At 37.5% G+C, this 17,397-nt stretch overlaps 1 protein-coding gene across 2 annotated transcripts in view; it reads right to left on the bottom strand.

The window, feature by feature from the left end:
- LOC117407396 (tetraspanin-7) overlaps positions 1 to 17,090 on the bottom strand; it is a 51,823-nt gene extending 34,733 nt beyond the window's left edge. The window contains exon 1 of one of the 2 annotated variants that reach the window (XM_034012374.3): positions 16,922 to 17,088. In XM_034012374.3, coding sequence (XP_033868265.2) covers positions 16,922 to 17,002 — 81 coding nt within the window. In that variant the 5' untranslated portion in view covers positions 17,003 to 17,088. Of the gene's footprint in view, positions 1 to 16,921 lie in introns of both variants that reach the window. The other variant, XM_059028920.1, reaches the window with a different exon arrangement.
- Positions 17,091 to 17,397: the final 307 nt, after the last annotated feature.

A 17,397-nucleotide genomic window follows, 5' to 3' on the forward strand; every position in this document is an offset into this window, starting at 1 on the left:
CACTCTTGAATCCTGTCAACAGCAGACTAGATGGAGCTGTAAAGTAAAGGCAGGATTGTTGTCAAACAGATTTACATGAACCAAATATAGATGACACAAGACACTGTGCTGCCTTTCCTCCTAATATTCCACAGATAAACAATCCAACTGAGTGACTCCATCCATCTGCACAGGATTCTCTCCGTTCATCTAACACTCCTGCACACAGATACATTTCTGTTTTCTGTTCTTACATTCGAGGCAGAAGTCCAGTGACCAGCTAAAAGTGTCAACCAGAACCTTCAATTTCACCATGTTGTACTTTAAACAACAATTTTAAACAAATAGGCCTACTATACTTCTGATCAACTTGATTTGTGGTCCTAATTTCCAGATTAAGTGTTTCCAACAATGGATGATACATGTCTGGGCCACATTTTACAGTATGATGCAGTTTGTATAAATAAGGTGTGGCAATTAGATATTAATTATTACTTTGTTGTCATTCTACAGGAAATTATCTTTTATTTCACATATTTGATTTCCCACCAACAACTGCAAAATAAAATGCAGCTTTTTATTTTCTTATTTTTGCTTAGGGTTTTAATATGTTTAGACCTTTGCAGCCTTAACTGAATACTTACAGAATACTTACAGTAAACCTCTTTCAGGGTCAAAGGCAGCTGTGAAGGTCAATGAACCCTAAAGAAAACTGCAGATGTCAAGCTTCTGCAAATTGTTAAATGATTTCTACGAGCAATAATATAATTGGAAAATGTGGTAGTGGTTACCCAATAGCGTATGGCTCAAGTAACACATATTGATTGTAGGTTCCACAGTGCATAAGAGTGGCCCATGAGTTAATAGCAAAAGCAATAATCCAAATTTACGGGATGTGTGGCAATGTGCCCCACCCCTGTGTGCATTTCTGTGTTATATGTTGTATGTGGTGTGTTAATGTTGGTGTATAGATACTGCTGCATGGGATATAAATGGGTGTGTGTAGCACGAGTTATTTAAAATGTATAATTGTATTTAGGCACAGGGATTGCACTTCACGTGCATGTAAAGTAGTTAATATATGAGCACGGGGTTGCACAGATTTAGTTCACGTGCTGGGATTCAAGTGAATAATTAATTGGTAATTGAATCCCAGCACAATTTGATATATACATGCACGTTTCACTCACTCGGGGTTGTGTGTTCGTGAGTGGAGAAGAGGTAAAAAAAAAAACATAAGTTTATTGTCTGTTCGTTTTGGCTACTGTGCCGTTTTATTTTACAAAGTGTTTTTGTGTTTGTTCAAACCTTTTATTTTTCCGTAATTAATAAACTGTGCAGCAGCGCTTTCATTCTCTATTTCACTCACAGTGCTGTGTGTTCATTTCCTGGTTCTGACGACATCACTCAGCCAGACTGTCACATGATGTTATTACATTGTATGTATGGCGTCTGTTATTGTAAAAGATGTAATTTCGCACATTTTAAGTGGTCAGAACCTCTCTTGCCCAAACTGCACAAGAGGATATCTTACAATAAGATGCCGATGGAATAAGAGACACTCAGTACAACATAGAAAATTACAATACAGTTAACCAGAAAGCTACAAAAGGAATGATACAGTACCAAGCCCTATTTAAGAATAATCAAACTATAATTAAGCAAAACTATTTAAAACAATTTCCAACTTTTTGTAACAAGAGAAACAGCGGCACGTTTTGACATTTTTTTACATGCCATTTTGTAGCGATGTGGTGTGCTCGTGGAAATCAGAATACAAAATGAGGCAATGATATGACAGCGGTTCTGGAAAGATTTAACAAACCAATCAGTGTGTTTCAAGACACTCTCGCGATGACAAATCACATTTAAAAACATTGACTAAACCATTTGAATTTAAGTTTGATGAGGAGTTATCAGGTTACAAATGATATTGCTGTAAATCTTGCTTAAAACATACGAAATGCAGATTGCTCTAGTTTTGCTTTTGTGTGTTTTTTTTCTTCTTTTTTTTTTTTACATCTCAGTAAACCGCAAACAGACAGCTGTCAGAACTAGGCTTTGAAGGTCGCTTTGTAAAATATTATAAGAAATATCCAAAGTAGCATCTATGGCTTGTTACCTGGTGAGGTCAAAAACATCCACAAATTGCTGTTTGTTCTCAGATTTATATCTTCCTCATAACCGTCTGTGAGACCACCCTCAATCAAAAGCATTGTTTAATCATCTCTTTTAATATAATGCACATAAATATTGTACTGCAGCTTGGGCTCTGCCTCTCTTAAGCTAATTGTATATACAGTCCTCTTCTGAATTCTTAGCACGCTTATGATCTGCACAGTTCCAGCAAGCATGAATATGGATGCACACTACAGGAATGTATAGTAAGACCAATTTGACTTGTTCCTAGAGGCAGAAACAATGATTAATGGCAAATATACAACTTGAACCCCTTAGGAAAACCCATATTTAAAAAGGCCAATGGTTTTCAATCTGCTGCATAAATCTTTGGTGCCCCACACTAGAGGCACATTTAATTATTTGTTTCTGACAGAAAAAACTTACTGCATATATGGATCCTTTTTCTTAAGTTTTTTTTTTTTTAGCATCAGTCTGCATAACTTTAGAGACTGGCGATTTATCACTGGTTTGTCAGAATATTAAAATGGCAAAACACTAAAATGTGATTTAATTTCCAATAGCCTCTAGCTCCTGAATGAACAAATTACTACTGAATCATATGCTATTGTAGTCTACAACTATACAAATATATGGTTTATTGTTTATTATTCTGTTTATAAAATTAAATGTTCAATGTTGTTACTAAAGATCTTGCTTTTCCAAGTACATTTGGAATCTACAGTACCTTCAAGCCTTTGATTTAGACTGGAGTACAGTATGGCAGAGTATGCGCCTAGGTGCACATTTATATGATACGCTGGAGTCCCGCTGTGGGAGTCACCTGTGCTGTGTGCAAGACACTGATGATGAATGAAACTGGTGGTGCTGAAAATGGAAAAGGTCAGGGAACACTCTTTTAGACTGATGTCATTAATGAAAAGGTGTGCTTCTTGAGAGATAAAACGAGGACCCAGTAGAGAGTTAGCTAATGAAATGGGAATGACTAAGCGTTTCTTTAAGACAGGAAATCTACTGTAGATGGGTCACAATGTAGCACTACTTGTGACAGAAACATGCAAGACAGGATGCGATTTCACTAGGGATGTAACGATTCATCAATGTAGTAAGATACCTTCTTTACACTATATCAATCTATTTTATATAGCGCCTTTCACAGTGGACCACCATCAGAAAGTGCTTTACAAGATGCAGTAACAACAAGAAAATCCATAATACTTTAAATACAGAGAAATGCATAATACATGATACATTAAATACAGTGGAACGTGCATAATACATGATATAGTAGCATAATACATGAAATAGTAGCAACAACACAGCAGCTAATAGCAGATATCAGGCTTAAAGAGCATGGAAAGCAAGAGAGAACAGGTGGGTCTTGAGGGTTGATTTAAAGCGAGCGACGGTGGGAGCATCACGCACCAAAGCTGGGAGAGAGTTCCAAAGAGTCTGAGCCATGAAGCTAAATGAGCGTTCTCCAAGTGTGGTGCACTGGCTTGGGGATAACAAGCAGGCCAGAGTCAGAGGACCTCAGCTTGCGGGCAGGGACATAGCGGGTCAGCTGGTCGTAAGAGGTGAATGTAACATTTGTATCGTGATACAAGACCAAAAACACTACATAGCTCATTGTAGTTCACCAAATGGTTAAATCCATCATTAAATGACCATTTGATCTTATTATGCGTAACCCATCGAGACCACTGATCTCGTATCACGATCTGCATATTGTGAGAAGTACTGTATGGTGACATTAGTCTGCCCTAGATTTCACTGCCATTCATAAACCCATTATTGAAGACTAGATTGGAGATGGGCAGACAGACAGGTAACTAACAACAGAGAAACTTTGTAAACTAAAGCAAATCACCTTAGGGAATATTGGAAGTCGAATGGTATTTAAGTTTGAATGGTTTGCAAATATTAAGTAAAATGCTACAGAAATGTCCAGAGGGTTTATTTTTCTTGTATGATTCCCATAATCATACTTGACCTAGAGAAGACCTAGAGAAGCAGACAAATGTGTATCAAGTATGAAGACACAAGCTCAAAGCCAAACAAACCGTCACATGACCCCAAGGCAACCATCTTAGGCCCACAGGTCAAAGTGAAGAGTGCTGTTACATTTTACCTAAGGAGTTTCCATAATAGTGAAAACATGACACTGAATATGAATCGGTATCTGAAATGGTTTATGAGCGATTAGCAGTTGTAGTAGCACTGGAAGTGACAGCGGGTTTACAAAATATTAACCCTGGTCATGTAAAATGGCTTAAATATTTGTAACACTTATAAAACCCCATTAAGTTTTTTTTAATGCAAATCATTGCAAACATCTTTGGGGAAAACCTGGATTTATTCAATTAATTTCTGTCAGTTTTGAAAATATAAGATTTAATCATTTAGTCTTTGTATTGATAGGTCCTGTATCCATGAAAGGCCTTGGTGTCACCGGTTTAAGCAATTTGCACATTACCCGATAGGCATCAGGTCTGGACCATGCAATAGCAACTAATCATTTTTTTATTTACCAGCTCTATGGTCTCAGCCTGGACTCATCCTTCTTGTAAAAAGCAACAGGGTATTAAAAACAGTCAGCGCTAAGCGTCTGCCCCTCCTCCCAACCGGAATAACCTTCAGCCTTTCCCACTCTTGAGAAAAATAAGCCAAATCACACACTTTGCAATCACTTTACTACTTCATACAATCAGTGGCTGATTGATAGCTACACATCTGCGTTCCTCATTCTTAAACAGTCAAGCCCGCTGTCTCCAGGCACCCATGTGTCACAGGCTTGTCACAAGGACAGCCTGTCATGAACTTGGCTCTTACTGCAGACCTCAGCTCGGAGAGGCCCCTGCTTTGCCAACCAGACAGGTGACCACTGATTCTGCACTGCAGTTAAGCAATTCTGGCCAATCCATAATGGCCATACTGATGAGCACTATGTCACTTCAGTCAATATAATACAGTTTGGTATACAGTATTTCAATGAAGTTCTTTGTATTTTGGTCATGGAAAAACATTTAAATAAAACTTAGGACCTAGTACCTTGATATCAACGAAGGAGTGTAAACGCCATTAGATGTCCCTGCTTCTCGGTTTATGACTTATGAATTGTGTTTAACTACTGTAATATGAGATAATGGAGTGTTTATTACATAAAACAAATAATTTGTTTTTTCTGGATTCTTCACTAAATACTACTACATCAAATGTATAGCTGTGTGGTATATTTAGTATTTAAGAGCTCAGGACACATTCTCTCATATATTGATGAAAACTGCTACACTGTGAAACTTTTAAGTCCTTTAACTCACCAGTGTAATACTACTGTACATACTGCATCACTGATACAGGTAAAATAGCCAGGTAGGAATATCCGTTTTCTTTAGTGGTCAGTAAGGAAGGGTCTGGAATTATGAAAGTTTGATGTTATAGACCAGACACATATAGTACACACACACACAGGCTGTTGGAGCCTTGAGAAGAAGCATGCAAATAAATTACATGAAGCAATAAAGGTTAGATTAATATAATATAATATATTATATATATATATATATATATATATTAGATGCACTGACAGCCACAGGGATATACACAGAGTGAAGAAGACACATAGATAGCGGAGATGCACAGAAATAAATGGTTAGCATAAAGAGAACAGCTACTGCAGAAGCAGTCCTTGGAGCATGTTGAAATATTGCTGTAGTCTGCTATATATTTTGTGAACCCCTGGGGTTGTATGAAATGCTGTTGAAATATTAAAAAGCACCACCTTTTATTTCCTTGCTATAAATTGTGTGTTATTTTCTCCATGTGAAAGACAGATTCAGCATTTTAGAGGAATTTATAGTACTGCGTAATTTTCAATTAACTTGGAAATAAGCATTTTCAGAGATGAGACAAGGTTATGCAGAGCAATTAGGGCAAAGAGGCTGCAAGAGCAAACTGAGAAGTGCCCCATGAGGGTCCTCCATTTTACAGGCCCACAAGTGTGTGTGTGTGTGTGTGTGTGTGTGTGTGTGTGTGTGGAGAAGTTTTATATTTGATGATTAAATATTTATGAACGTGATAAGCGACAAATATTTATGAACATTTTAAACAACTATACTGTAATCATTGTTACTCAACATGAAACATACATGATGGGTATGAATTTTGTCCCTGGTTTGGGTCCTGGTTTTTTTTTTTTTTTTTTTTTACTTAATGCATAAATGGGATTTATTTATTTATTTATTTTACAAAGCCTAAGGTGTCTTGCCAAGATATATAGATCCAATATTACAGTTTGCACCTGTGGGTTTGTCTGTGAAACAGGGACCAGATTAAACCAATTGTTTCTCCCATTATTAATGGTCTCCAGGCAGACATTCCACTTTTACAGCAATAAACATTCAACGCCTCTACAAGACCCGGCAGTTGTTTGATGAAGAGCTGACCTGCAGGTATGTTGCTTCTAGGAAATGGGAGTCCGGCTGCACCTGTATGCGTAGTCAGTTAAAAGTGGTTTGATTCGAAACAAACAACAATGGCAACAACTGTGGTCTCATTACTCTCTCAAACTGAGATAAACCTGGTCAGTACTCAGACAGGAAACTTCCAAATACAATAATACCAGAGAGACAGACACTCCTACTTGAACACAGTCATGATTTCCATTACACGAGAGTAGATGTTAAAACTTCATGCTGATTTGAACTCGGCTCTCGCCAAGATAAGCACCAACTAAGACGTAGCTTTACAGTAAACTAATGTGATCCATATGCGTCTCCATCCATTTACGTTTCCTTCCATATGATGATGTAGATATCCTTCTGTCTGGTGTTAATGGCTGAAGTGTAATGCTGGCTCCAGGGATCAGCTTATTTTGCCTCCCTGGCGCATCAGCACACACAACGGCTGCGATGCTGGCTCCGGGGATCAACCAAAGTGCGGCCTCCCCAGCGCATCAGCATGACAACCGTCTGGATTGAGCTAAGTAGGGTACATCTCTGGGGTTTTCAAGTGGGCACCTTCCATCCTCAGTGTTTCGTCGACTAGCCCACGACACCTCAAGAGGGCTCGACGGTGATTCTGGCGTCCCAGCATCACCCCCCTCCGTCCCCCACTCAACTCAGCCCAGCTTACTTACCTGTCCCCAGCCAGAATTTTTCCGTCTCAACCACAGCCAGTTGCTTCATATATTGCTTCAGATATTGCTTCAACACTTACAAAATTCTTATTTAATTTGTAACCTTTTTTTCAGTATGTTACAAGGTTCATTTTTTTGGTTGGTTATTATCAGAGGTGGTTGGTTATAAAGATTTAAATTGGGATTAGAGAAACTTGTTCCTTCAAATATCTTTATTGGAAGTCAATCCACTTTTAGAATAGAAAGTGATACAGTGCAGTGGTATGCATCTCTTCACAGTAATGCTGATGTAGCGCTTCATGACTACAGGTCTGTCAGAGATAAACTGGCAGCGGACTGAGGGAAACCGGCAATGCTCCGTTAGTAATGTGACACAGACAGGATCGGTGCCACTGCTCTGACCTCCCAGGCTGGGGCTGGAATGACAGCAACATCTTTGCTTGTCAATCTTAAGGTATGAGTTCTAAGGTTACAGACCGAGTACACAGCTCTCTCAGCCAACTCAGAAAACTCCAGCGCTGCTCCAAGACCCCTTCCTACACCCGGCAACACACTTCTACTGCCTCACCCCAGCTCATCTCTTATTACTTAGCAAAACTCAATTTCATTTTTAAATGCACAGCTCAAACTAAGGCTGTAAAGGTTAAACCGTTTAACTGAAACCGTCAACCTGTACCAGCACTCGGAGCACCTGCACTTGCATAAACATTACGATTAAATACCAATAAAAAACGTTAAATATGTTTTTTTATTTTATTTATTTATTTATTTTTTACTTTGTTGACTCAATTGCAAAACTGAATTGTCGCGTTACTCGTTTACAACTACAGTGGCGGGCAAAATTTGGAAAGGAGGCGACACGACACCACCATATTCACTTGAATTTTCAAGATCAGGGTGAAGGATCCTCAGACCTAAAATCCTGCGAGTCCTGAATCACACATCAGTTCAGTACTGTATTACATTGTTAACATCACGTGGATATGTTCATTGTTCCCAGCATTATTCAAATGCTGGGGAAAAAGTAGAATGTACAGATCAGTACTAAACAGTACATTTCTAATAAGATAGTGGAAATCCTTTAAGCATGTATGTCAAAGGAAATATTTAAGGAAGGTTGGTGTTTCTTATGCATTTCACTTAAAACTGGACATTAGGGGGTCCGAGTATGTTAATTCCGGTCAACCGGAAACAGATGCCAATTCTCGGACTGTCCGGGTCAAATCCACACAGGTGGCGACCCTATGTGTAAAGGATCTAGTCACTACCTATACACCGTTGGTTTCATTAAGACATTCTGTCCGGAGACACACCTCTTGTTAAATTTAGCAAATAAGGCAGAATTAGCAAAGAAACATTTGGGAGGATTCATTATCCATTTACATTAAAAGAAGCGCTATTTAAATTACAATCAGGTGATACACAGCAGTGAACCTGTGTTGCAATAAGTCAGTCAACACGCCTTTTTTATCAAAGCGTTTCATATTTTAGTCTGGTTATTGTAATGTCAGTAAAATGCTAAACTTAATTTGTGGAGTACTGCAAATAGGATTACTCACACATGACATTGCTGGACTGTTACTATACTGTTTCATATTTTTTACTGTAATGCCAGCAATAAGCTAAACAGGACTTTTCAAAACACCTTTATTTGTAGACTGAACTACAGTGTCAGTGGAATGCTGTAAATTTGCTATTCCACAGAATAGAAAATAAGTAGCCCAATTATAGGTAACAAGCTCACGTGTGCCTTAGATTCATAGCAAAATCAGGAATGGATCAAACTGCTATGCAATGGGAGTCTTATTGCCATCCCTGTAGTATGAAGTGTACAGTACAGAACAGAGGGTCCTTTGAAGCAGAATAAATGATCCCCGATCTTTGGTGGAACCATTGGACAGGTGTGAAATGTCACATGCACAAGTACAAATTAATTCAGGGGTGCAGCTATTTCTCATTGTCGCCATACAGCATTGCGTTCTGCAATAACAATTTGACTGTGACAGAATAGATGCTTTGTAATTTGAGTTCTTGCCGTGCTGAAGGAATTCTTCGCACTCTGTGGCCCCTATTACCAGCAGGAAGCACAGTATTCTAAGGGAATAAGCTTCCAAGCAGAAAGACTGATCCGTAAGTTCCATGACTGAAATATTACCAATGGGCCAGGAATAACAGCATGTGCAGTATTCACAGTAAGGAATGCAATTCACCTCTGTCTCTGCTTCTTAAATAATCTAACACTATCTCTGTACAGGCCCACATGTCTGAGATAGATCTTTGATTGGATCAAAAATGTCCTTAACACTCTCAATAATGTTGAGCCATCCAGCAGTGAGGACAGCTGCAAGGTGTGCACATTGTGCAAGGGAAATTGGAAGTGGCAATCTGTCACCAGTCTATCCTGTGGTGCAGCCCATGAAGTCAGCACTTTTGAGACTCTATCTTGATCTGTGATCTTGCTCACATCATGACTGACACTCATTTGCAACATGAAGATACAGCTTTTATATAGAAGCATCAACTAACAGTGTACAAGTGCAGCAAAGAAGAAACTAGATGGAAGTTTTGGTGAACAAAAACAAAAGCATCCTCACCTATATGTCGTATGTGGAATGGCAGAAGCAATAGCATAATATAAAATTAACAGCAATAATACAAAAAAGAGAATCAACATATACAAACCTGGTGTATAGAGGACGCATTTAATTTGCAATACCCCTTCTGCCAACCCCGAAGCATTAACCTCTCCGATAGACTTTCCTTAGCAACTTCATTTTTCTTTAATCCTCTAATCCTCCCACCAAAGTAACATATTATATTGGCCCATGTCAAGATCGTTACTAGGCAACTGTGTGCACAAAAAAAGAACCTTTCTGAATATTCCCGGGGTTTCAATTGGTTACTTACAGGAGTTGCAAACCTCTGTAAAATGCAGTTTGGCTTTTTTTATTTTCTGAAAACAAATGAATAATGCTAGTCAATTCATATCGGTTACTAAGGCTCCATGATGCTGAATGAAACATTGCCTTTGAAATGGAAATATTGAACTTATACATTTAGATTTCATACATAATACATTCTAAATTGAACCTACTTTAAGACAAGACCCAACAAATATTCAGTTTCTGTTTTTTCTTTTTTGTGTGTGTGTGTTACTGAAGACTTTCAGTAATTGAAATTCTGATGGTATAGTACATGCATTTTCAGGTGTTTTGTCAAGTGCAAGTTGCCTTTTAACCAATAAATTGGCATTGTGGATTGCTTTTCAAAAGAAATCCTTAACAGCTTTGTATTTTTTTTTTTTTTTAATACTTTCCGATAGCAACAGCCAGGATATGCTGAGACCACAATACGACAGTCATTTTTTGCAAATCTTAACTCCAGAGTGGGTGACACACATTTATGTGAACATCACAGGTGATTTCTCTGAGAACAGTCTAGAAGGACAGGCACTTCCACAACAGAAAAAAAAACAACAGATGGCTGAGCGACAAATCGGTTTTCTGGGACTGCAGCAGAAAAAAAAAAACCAATTGTGTTGGTATTCAGAATGGGTGAAAGGAAAGCCATGGTTGAGCACAGGATACATTTTACATAAGTTTAATTGTGTACATTTCAATCATAATTAGTGCTGGGACGAACATGGGATTTTCATGTTCGGATATTCAGTCAATTTAAATATTCGTTCATTTTCAAAGCAAATAAAAGCCATTATATTGCACTGAATGCAGGCAGACAGCACAGCAGCAGTTGCAGGAGGTGTGGCCATGGCCCCTGTGCGATTGCCGTTTCTTCACAGTAAACAGTGGCCATCGACACGTTTTCATAAAGTAATAACATGAGGCTTACTTGTGCCTTTTTGTAATGAACAAGCAAAACTGAAATTTAACTTCAAACACTTAAAATAAAACTAAAACGTGGAAATGACTTTGTAAAGTGAAGGGGAAAAAAACTTACCATTTTAGTTCTCGTTTATTACATTCCACATAACAAATATATTATATATATATATATATATATATATAAAATATATACAGTCAATATAAAAATCACTACACAGCATTTTTGGCAAGTTGGGTACTGTTTAAGCGAGGCATTTCAGAATGACTGCTTGCCTTTTCTGTCCCATGAGATTCTGTCTCGCTCTAAAGCAGCACAATGCATTTTTGTCCCAGATGGCTTTCCATAGAGATCACTAAGGGTTTGTGCGCATAATCTGGTTTGTTTACTTTTTGCTGTCTAAAACTTTTAAATAGAGGCTAAAGAGCTGCTGTGTTGATCCTGTGTTTATATATATATATATATATATATATATATATATATATATATTATATATATACACACAGTACTGTGCAAAAGTTTTAGGCAGGTGTGAAAAAATGCTGTAAAGTAAGAATGCTTTCAAAAATAGACATGTTAATAGATTATATTTATCAATTAACTAAATGCAAAGTGAGTGAACAGAAGAAAAATCTACATCAAATCAATATTTGGTGTGACCACCCTTTGCCTTCAAAACAGCATCAATTCTTCTAGGTACACTTGCACACAGTTTTTGAAGGAACTCGGCAGGTAGGTTGGCCCAAACATCTTGGAGAACTAACCACAGTTCTTCTGTGGATTTAGGCAGCCTCAGTTGCTTCTCTCTCTTCATGTAACCCAGACAGACTCGATGATGTTGAGATCAGGGCTCTGTGGGGGCCATACCATCACTTCCAGGACTCCTTGTTCTTCTTTACGCTGAAGATAGTTCTTAATGACTTTCGCTGTATGTTTGGGGTCGTTGTCATGCTGCAGAATAAATTTGGGGCCAATCAGATGCTTCCCTGATGGTATTGCATGATGGATAAGTATCTGCCTCTACTTCTCAGCATTGAGGAGACCATTAATTCTGACCAAATCCCCAACTCCATTTGCAGAAATGCAGCCCCAGACTTGCAAGGAACCTCCACCATGCTTCACTGTTGCCTGCAGACACTCATTTGTGTACCGCTCTCCAGCCCTTCGGCAAACAAACTGCCTTCTGCTCCTGCCAAATATTTCACATTTTGACTCATCAGTCCAGAGCACCTGCTGCCATTTTTCTGCACCCCAGTTCCTGTGTTTTCGTGCATAGTTGAGTCGCTTGGCCTTGTTTCCACGTCGGAGGTATGGCTTTTTGGCCGCAAGTCTTCCATGAAGGCCACTTCTGACCAGACTTCTCCGGACAGTAGATGGGTGTACCAGGGTCCCACTGTTTTCTGCCAATTCTGAGCTGATGGCACTGCTGGACATCTTCCGATTGTGAAGGGAAGTAAGCATGATGTGTCTTTCATCTGCTGCAGTAAGTTTCCTTGGCCGACCACTGCGTCTATGGTCCTCAACGTTGCCCGTTTCTTTGTGCTTCTTCAAAAGAGCTTGGACAGCACATCTGGAAACCCCTGTCTGCCTTGAAATTTCTGTCTGGGAGAGACCTTGCTGATGCAGTATAACTACCTGTGTCTTGTTGCTGTGCTCAGTCTTGCCATGGTGTATGACTTTTGACAGTAAACTGTCTTCAGCAACCTCACCTTGTTAGCTGAGTTTGACTGTTCCTCACCCAGTTTTATTCCTCCTACACAGCTGTTTCTGTTTCAGTTAATGATTGTGTTTCAACCTACATATTGAATTGATGATCATTAGCACCTGTTTGGTATAATTGTTTAATCATACACCTGACTATATGCCTACAAAATCCCTGACTTTGTGCAAGTGTACCTAGAAGAATTGATGCTATTTTGAAGGCAAAGGGTGGTCACACCAAATATGGATTTGATTTAGATTTTTCTTCTGTTCACTCACTTTGTATTTAGTTAATTGATAAATATAATCTATTAACATGTATTTTTGAAAGCATTCTTACTTTACAGCATTTTTTTCACACCTGCCTAAAACTTTTGCACAGTACTGTATATATACACACACACCTCACATCATGGCTAAAAAAAAAAAAAAGACAAGAATGACCCTTTAATACTGTATACAAAGTACAGAGCATACTCCATGTCAGGCTTACTTCTCTGTGGCAGGCTGTTGAATTCTCCTCCTGCAGAAATGCAGCTCATCAACTGCTCAGGGATGCACTAAACTGACTCCCTCCATCCCAGACTCCCTATTCAAGGCTGTTCTCTATTGATCAGCTTTCTAAAATCAATGTGAATAAATAGGATAACAAAGTATACCGGTATACCGTAAAAGCTGGCTGTGGAGTATTAGGCATGTTCTTTGTATACTGTAAACATAAACTGTCTGTATGGGTTCAAATTACAGAATACATTTCTTTCATACATAATTTAAACATGTTAGACCACAATTTATTTTTATATATATATATATATATATATATATATATATATATATATATATATATATATATATATACACACGCACCATATATATATATATATATATATATATATATATAGATATATATGTACGCACCATATATATATATATATATATATATATATATATATATATATATATATATATATGTTTTTTTTTTCTGTAACCTGTCCTACCTATCATTGTAACCACTTCCACAATCCTGTACAGGCACAGACAGCATCTTCCCATAGCATTTCTAAATACAAAACTATACAAATAAAATCTCCTACCTACCTACGCAGCTTCAGAAAACCTGAATCGAGGAAAGTCTTTTGTGAACATCTAGTAAAAAAAAAAAAGCTGCTTGCACATCTGGCTGGGTGAAATGAGGTCCTAGCTGGAATTGTTTCTATGCTTTCCAGGAAAACAGTAGCATACTTACAGTAGACTGAACCTAGCGAGTATGCTGCTTAATAAAACATGCTTACAAAGGGCAACATTATCTACTATAAAAGCAGTTTTTTTTACTGAACTTTTTTTTTTTTTTTTAAAAACCTTCAATAATCTCTATTACGTGTGTGGATTATCATGAGCGTCATTTGTTAAGTAATCTACTCATGGCACATTTTGTCAAACCCTTCAAACTGACATTAATGTATCATGCACAGACACATGTTCTAAAGCGTGATGCTATTCTTGTTGATATTACAGTAGCACACAACTCGCAAAATTGTTACCACCATCCAGACAGAAAGTGGCTCTGACTCTATTTGGGAGGACAGTTCCCCACTCAGCCTGAAGACAGATATTGATCAGCATATAAATCTCTTCATATACTTTACTAACATCTTATGTTTTTTAAATCACCACATCTCCCTGAAGACTCCCAGGCTCTGCCGCACATAATGGTGGACACTTCCCCGCAGCCCTTTTCCGGCAGTTCAACGCATGTCATGATGGGGCAGCAGTGTGGAGTAGTGGTTAGAGCTCTGGACTCTTGATCGGAGGGTCGTGGGTTCAAACCCAGGTAGGGGACACTGCTGCTGTACCCTTGAGCAAGGTACTTTAGGTAGATTGCTCCAGTAAAAACCCAACTGTATAAATTGGTAATTGTATGTAAAAGTAATGTGTAAAAAATAATGTAATTGTATGTAAAAAAAAATAATAATAATGTGATATCTTGTAACAATTGTAAGTCGCCCTGGATAAGGGTGTCTGCTAATAATAATAATTTTAAAAAGCAGTGATCTGGGTTGATAACCGCACTGTGCTAAACTGCACTTCATAAACGTGTGTGCGTGCTGGATTACAGAGTTACTGTAAGCAACCTACTACTCTACCTGAAAAAGGAAACAGTAAGTATTTGAGTGCTTAAAAAAAAAACACAAGCAGGTCCCGGAGAGCCTCAAATCCTCAGGTTTTATAATTCAAAATATTGCGATTGAATTATTTATTCACTTAGCTCTTTTTGTGTTGGTTTTGGTAAACGTTCAGCTAATTTGATAAGTGCACATTTTCTTTGTGAGTATATATGCAATGACTTGCTTTTGTTTGGTTTTTATTCTACTTTTAAACTTGGAAAAGAAATCACATGACCTGTCATATTTACAATGATTTTAGACAGAAGAGACTTAGAAACCATGCCAGAATCTTACTGACAATCTACAAATGATCAACATTTGGACACAATTAACAATTACACATTGTACTGACACCTTTTTGTTGTTTGTTTCTACACCATATACTCTGAGCTGAAGTTATGCAAAATAAATTAATAATAATAAAAAAACTAAATAAAATCACTGCAGGGCAATGAAACTTTGGCAGAAACACCAGAAGATGAGCAACAAGAGTGGGGTCTAGGTTTATGTAACCAACATCTTTAAGCGTTATTGCATTGGCTACAAGTATCATTGGTCTCAAGATGGGGCTCAGTCATTTTCACAGTGACATACAAGACCTCTTGACAGACTACATCACTTAATTGGGATAGGATTCTTTAAATAATGGCTGGTTTGTTCATACAGTGCTGACGGGCACTAGTGGGTTTATATAACACAGATAGATCTTTACATTACGCATACTTTCTGTAATATCGTATCTAGCAGCTTTTCTCCTGTATGAGGACTGTTTTTAATTGAGTAAGTCATGTTACCAAAAGGACGTGTATGTTTTCACTATAAAGTCATTACAAGGAAAACTCATTCCAATAATAACAAATGGACGGATCACTCAATACTCTTTTGCAAATGACTGTTACACTGTAGCACACCGCATTGTATTGTATAAACATCCAGTTTACATGGGTATCAGTGTACATGCATAAAAAACTACCTAGAAGATAACGTCGGGAGTTTTTACAAAGGGGCGGTGTCTTTCTGCCGCAGAGAAAATATTACAGCGAGACAGATCGAATTCTAAACTTTCACTTACGTAAACATGCGAAATTAAAAGATAAATTATGATCTTCTTAAGGCAAAACTACTTTCCTTATGGTAGTGGCTGTGTATTGTAGTTGTTATGACGGCTACTTCTCAGGAAAAGCTGATGTTTCCCTAGGCTTATTGTGAATATTAAGGTCAATGACGGTTTGTATTCAAAACAAAATAAAAATACCAACATTTAGCTCAGGGATAACTTCAAATAACCCAAAAGCAAAATACAGTGCCGGTGATATGACAGTGTACGTGTTCAGACAATTCTTAAAATTATATATATATATATATATATATATATATATATATATACACACACACACACACACACACACACATATATATATATATATATATATATATATATATATATATATGTGTGTGTGTGTGTGTGTGTGTGTGTGTGTGTGTGTGTGTGTGTGTATATATATATATATATATATATATATATATATATATGTGTGTATATATATATATATATATATATATATATATATATATATATATATATATGTATGTGTGTGTGTGTGTGTATATATATATATATATATATATATATATATATATATATATATATATATATATATATATAAACGACGCAGAACTCCTTAACACACAATTGCAGTATTCGTATCCATATTTATGTAAATCTTTAATTCAGACATACCCCAGACTTATAGGAATAAAACAGCTCAACGGTTCCAGATGGATATCTCCATCATGGCAATATTAACATGCACTTGTTTTTTTTGTTGTTTTTTTTTTTTTGCAGTAGCAGGGCAACACATAAATCGATTTATTTTAGAAACAACGAACAAATTATGACAAAATAGAACGTCTCTTCACACCACACGTTAGGCACAGAGAAATAGCCAGGTCTACTTACCCAAAATACGAAGGAGTAGACGACCAGGAGGGTTTTGAGGCAGGTTATCACTGGTTTGGTCTCCATTCTCCTAGATGCCATACTATACTAAACCGAAGTGCTGGATTATTACAGGACAGGATTGTGTGTCGCGTTACGTTGCTGTGATTCTCCACTGGGCTCCGCTCAGCTGCAGTCTATCACAGCGCTGCCGCCCTCGTCCCCTTGACCAATCAACACACGACTAACGTCAATGCACCCCCCACAGTACCGAAACTTACACCTGTGTGAAGATTGTGAGAAATACTTGATTGATGGTAGTATAATAATAAAACGGTAGCTATAAAATATTGTTATTGATATTGTTTCCAAGACTGCTCCAATGTAATAGTTGTATTAGTTAATTACTCTGTTGCTGTGTGCAAATTCCAAAATAAAGTTGACTTTAGGACTGACTGTAAATTCTTGAAAAGTTAGTGTACTATACTAGTATTCTG

This window comes from Acipenser ruthenus, chromosome 8, assembly GCF_902713425.1.
Source record: "Acipenser ruthenus chromosome 8, fAciRut3.2 maternal haplotype, whole genome shotgun sequence".
NCBI classification, from domain to species: Eukaryota; Metazoa; Chordata; class Actinopteri; order Acipenseriformes; family Acipenseridae; genus Acipenser; species Acipenser ruthenus.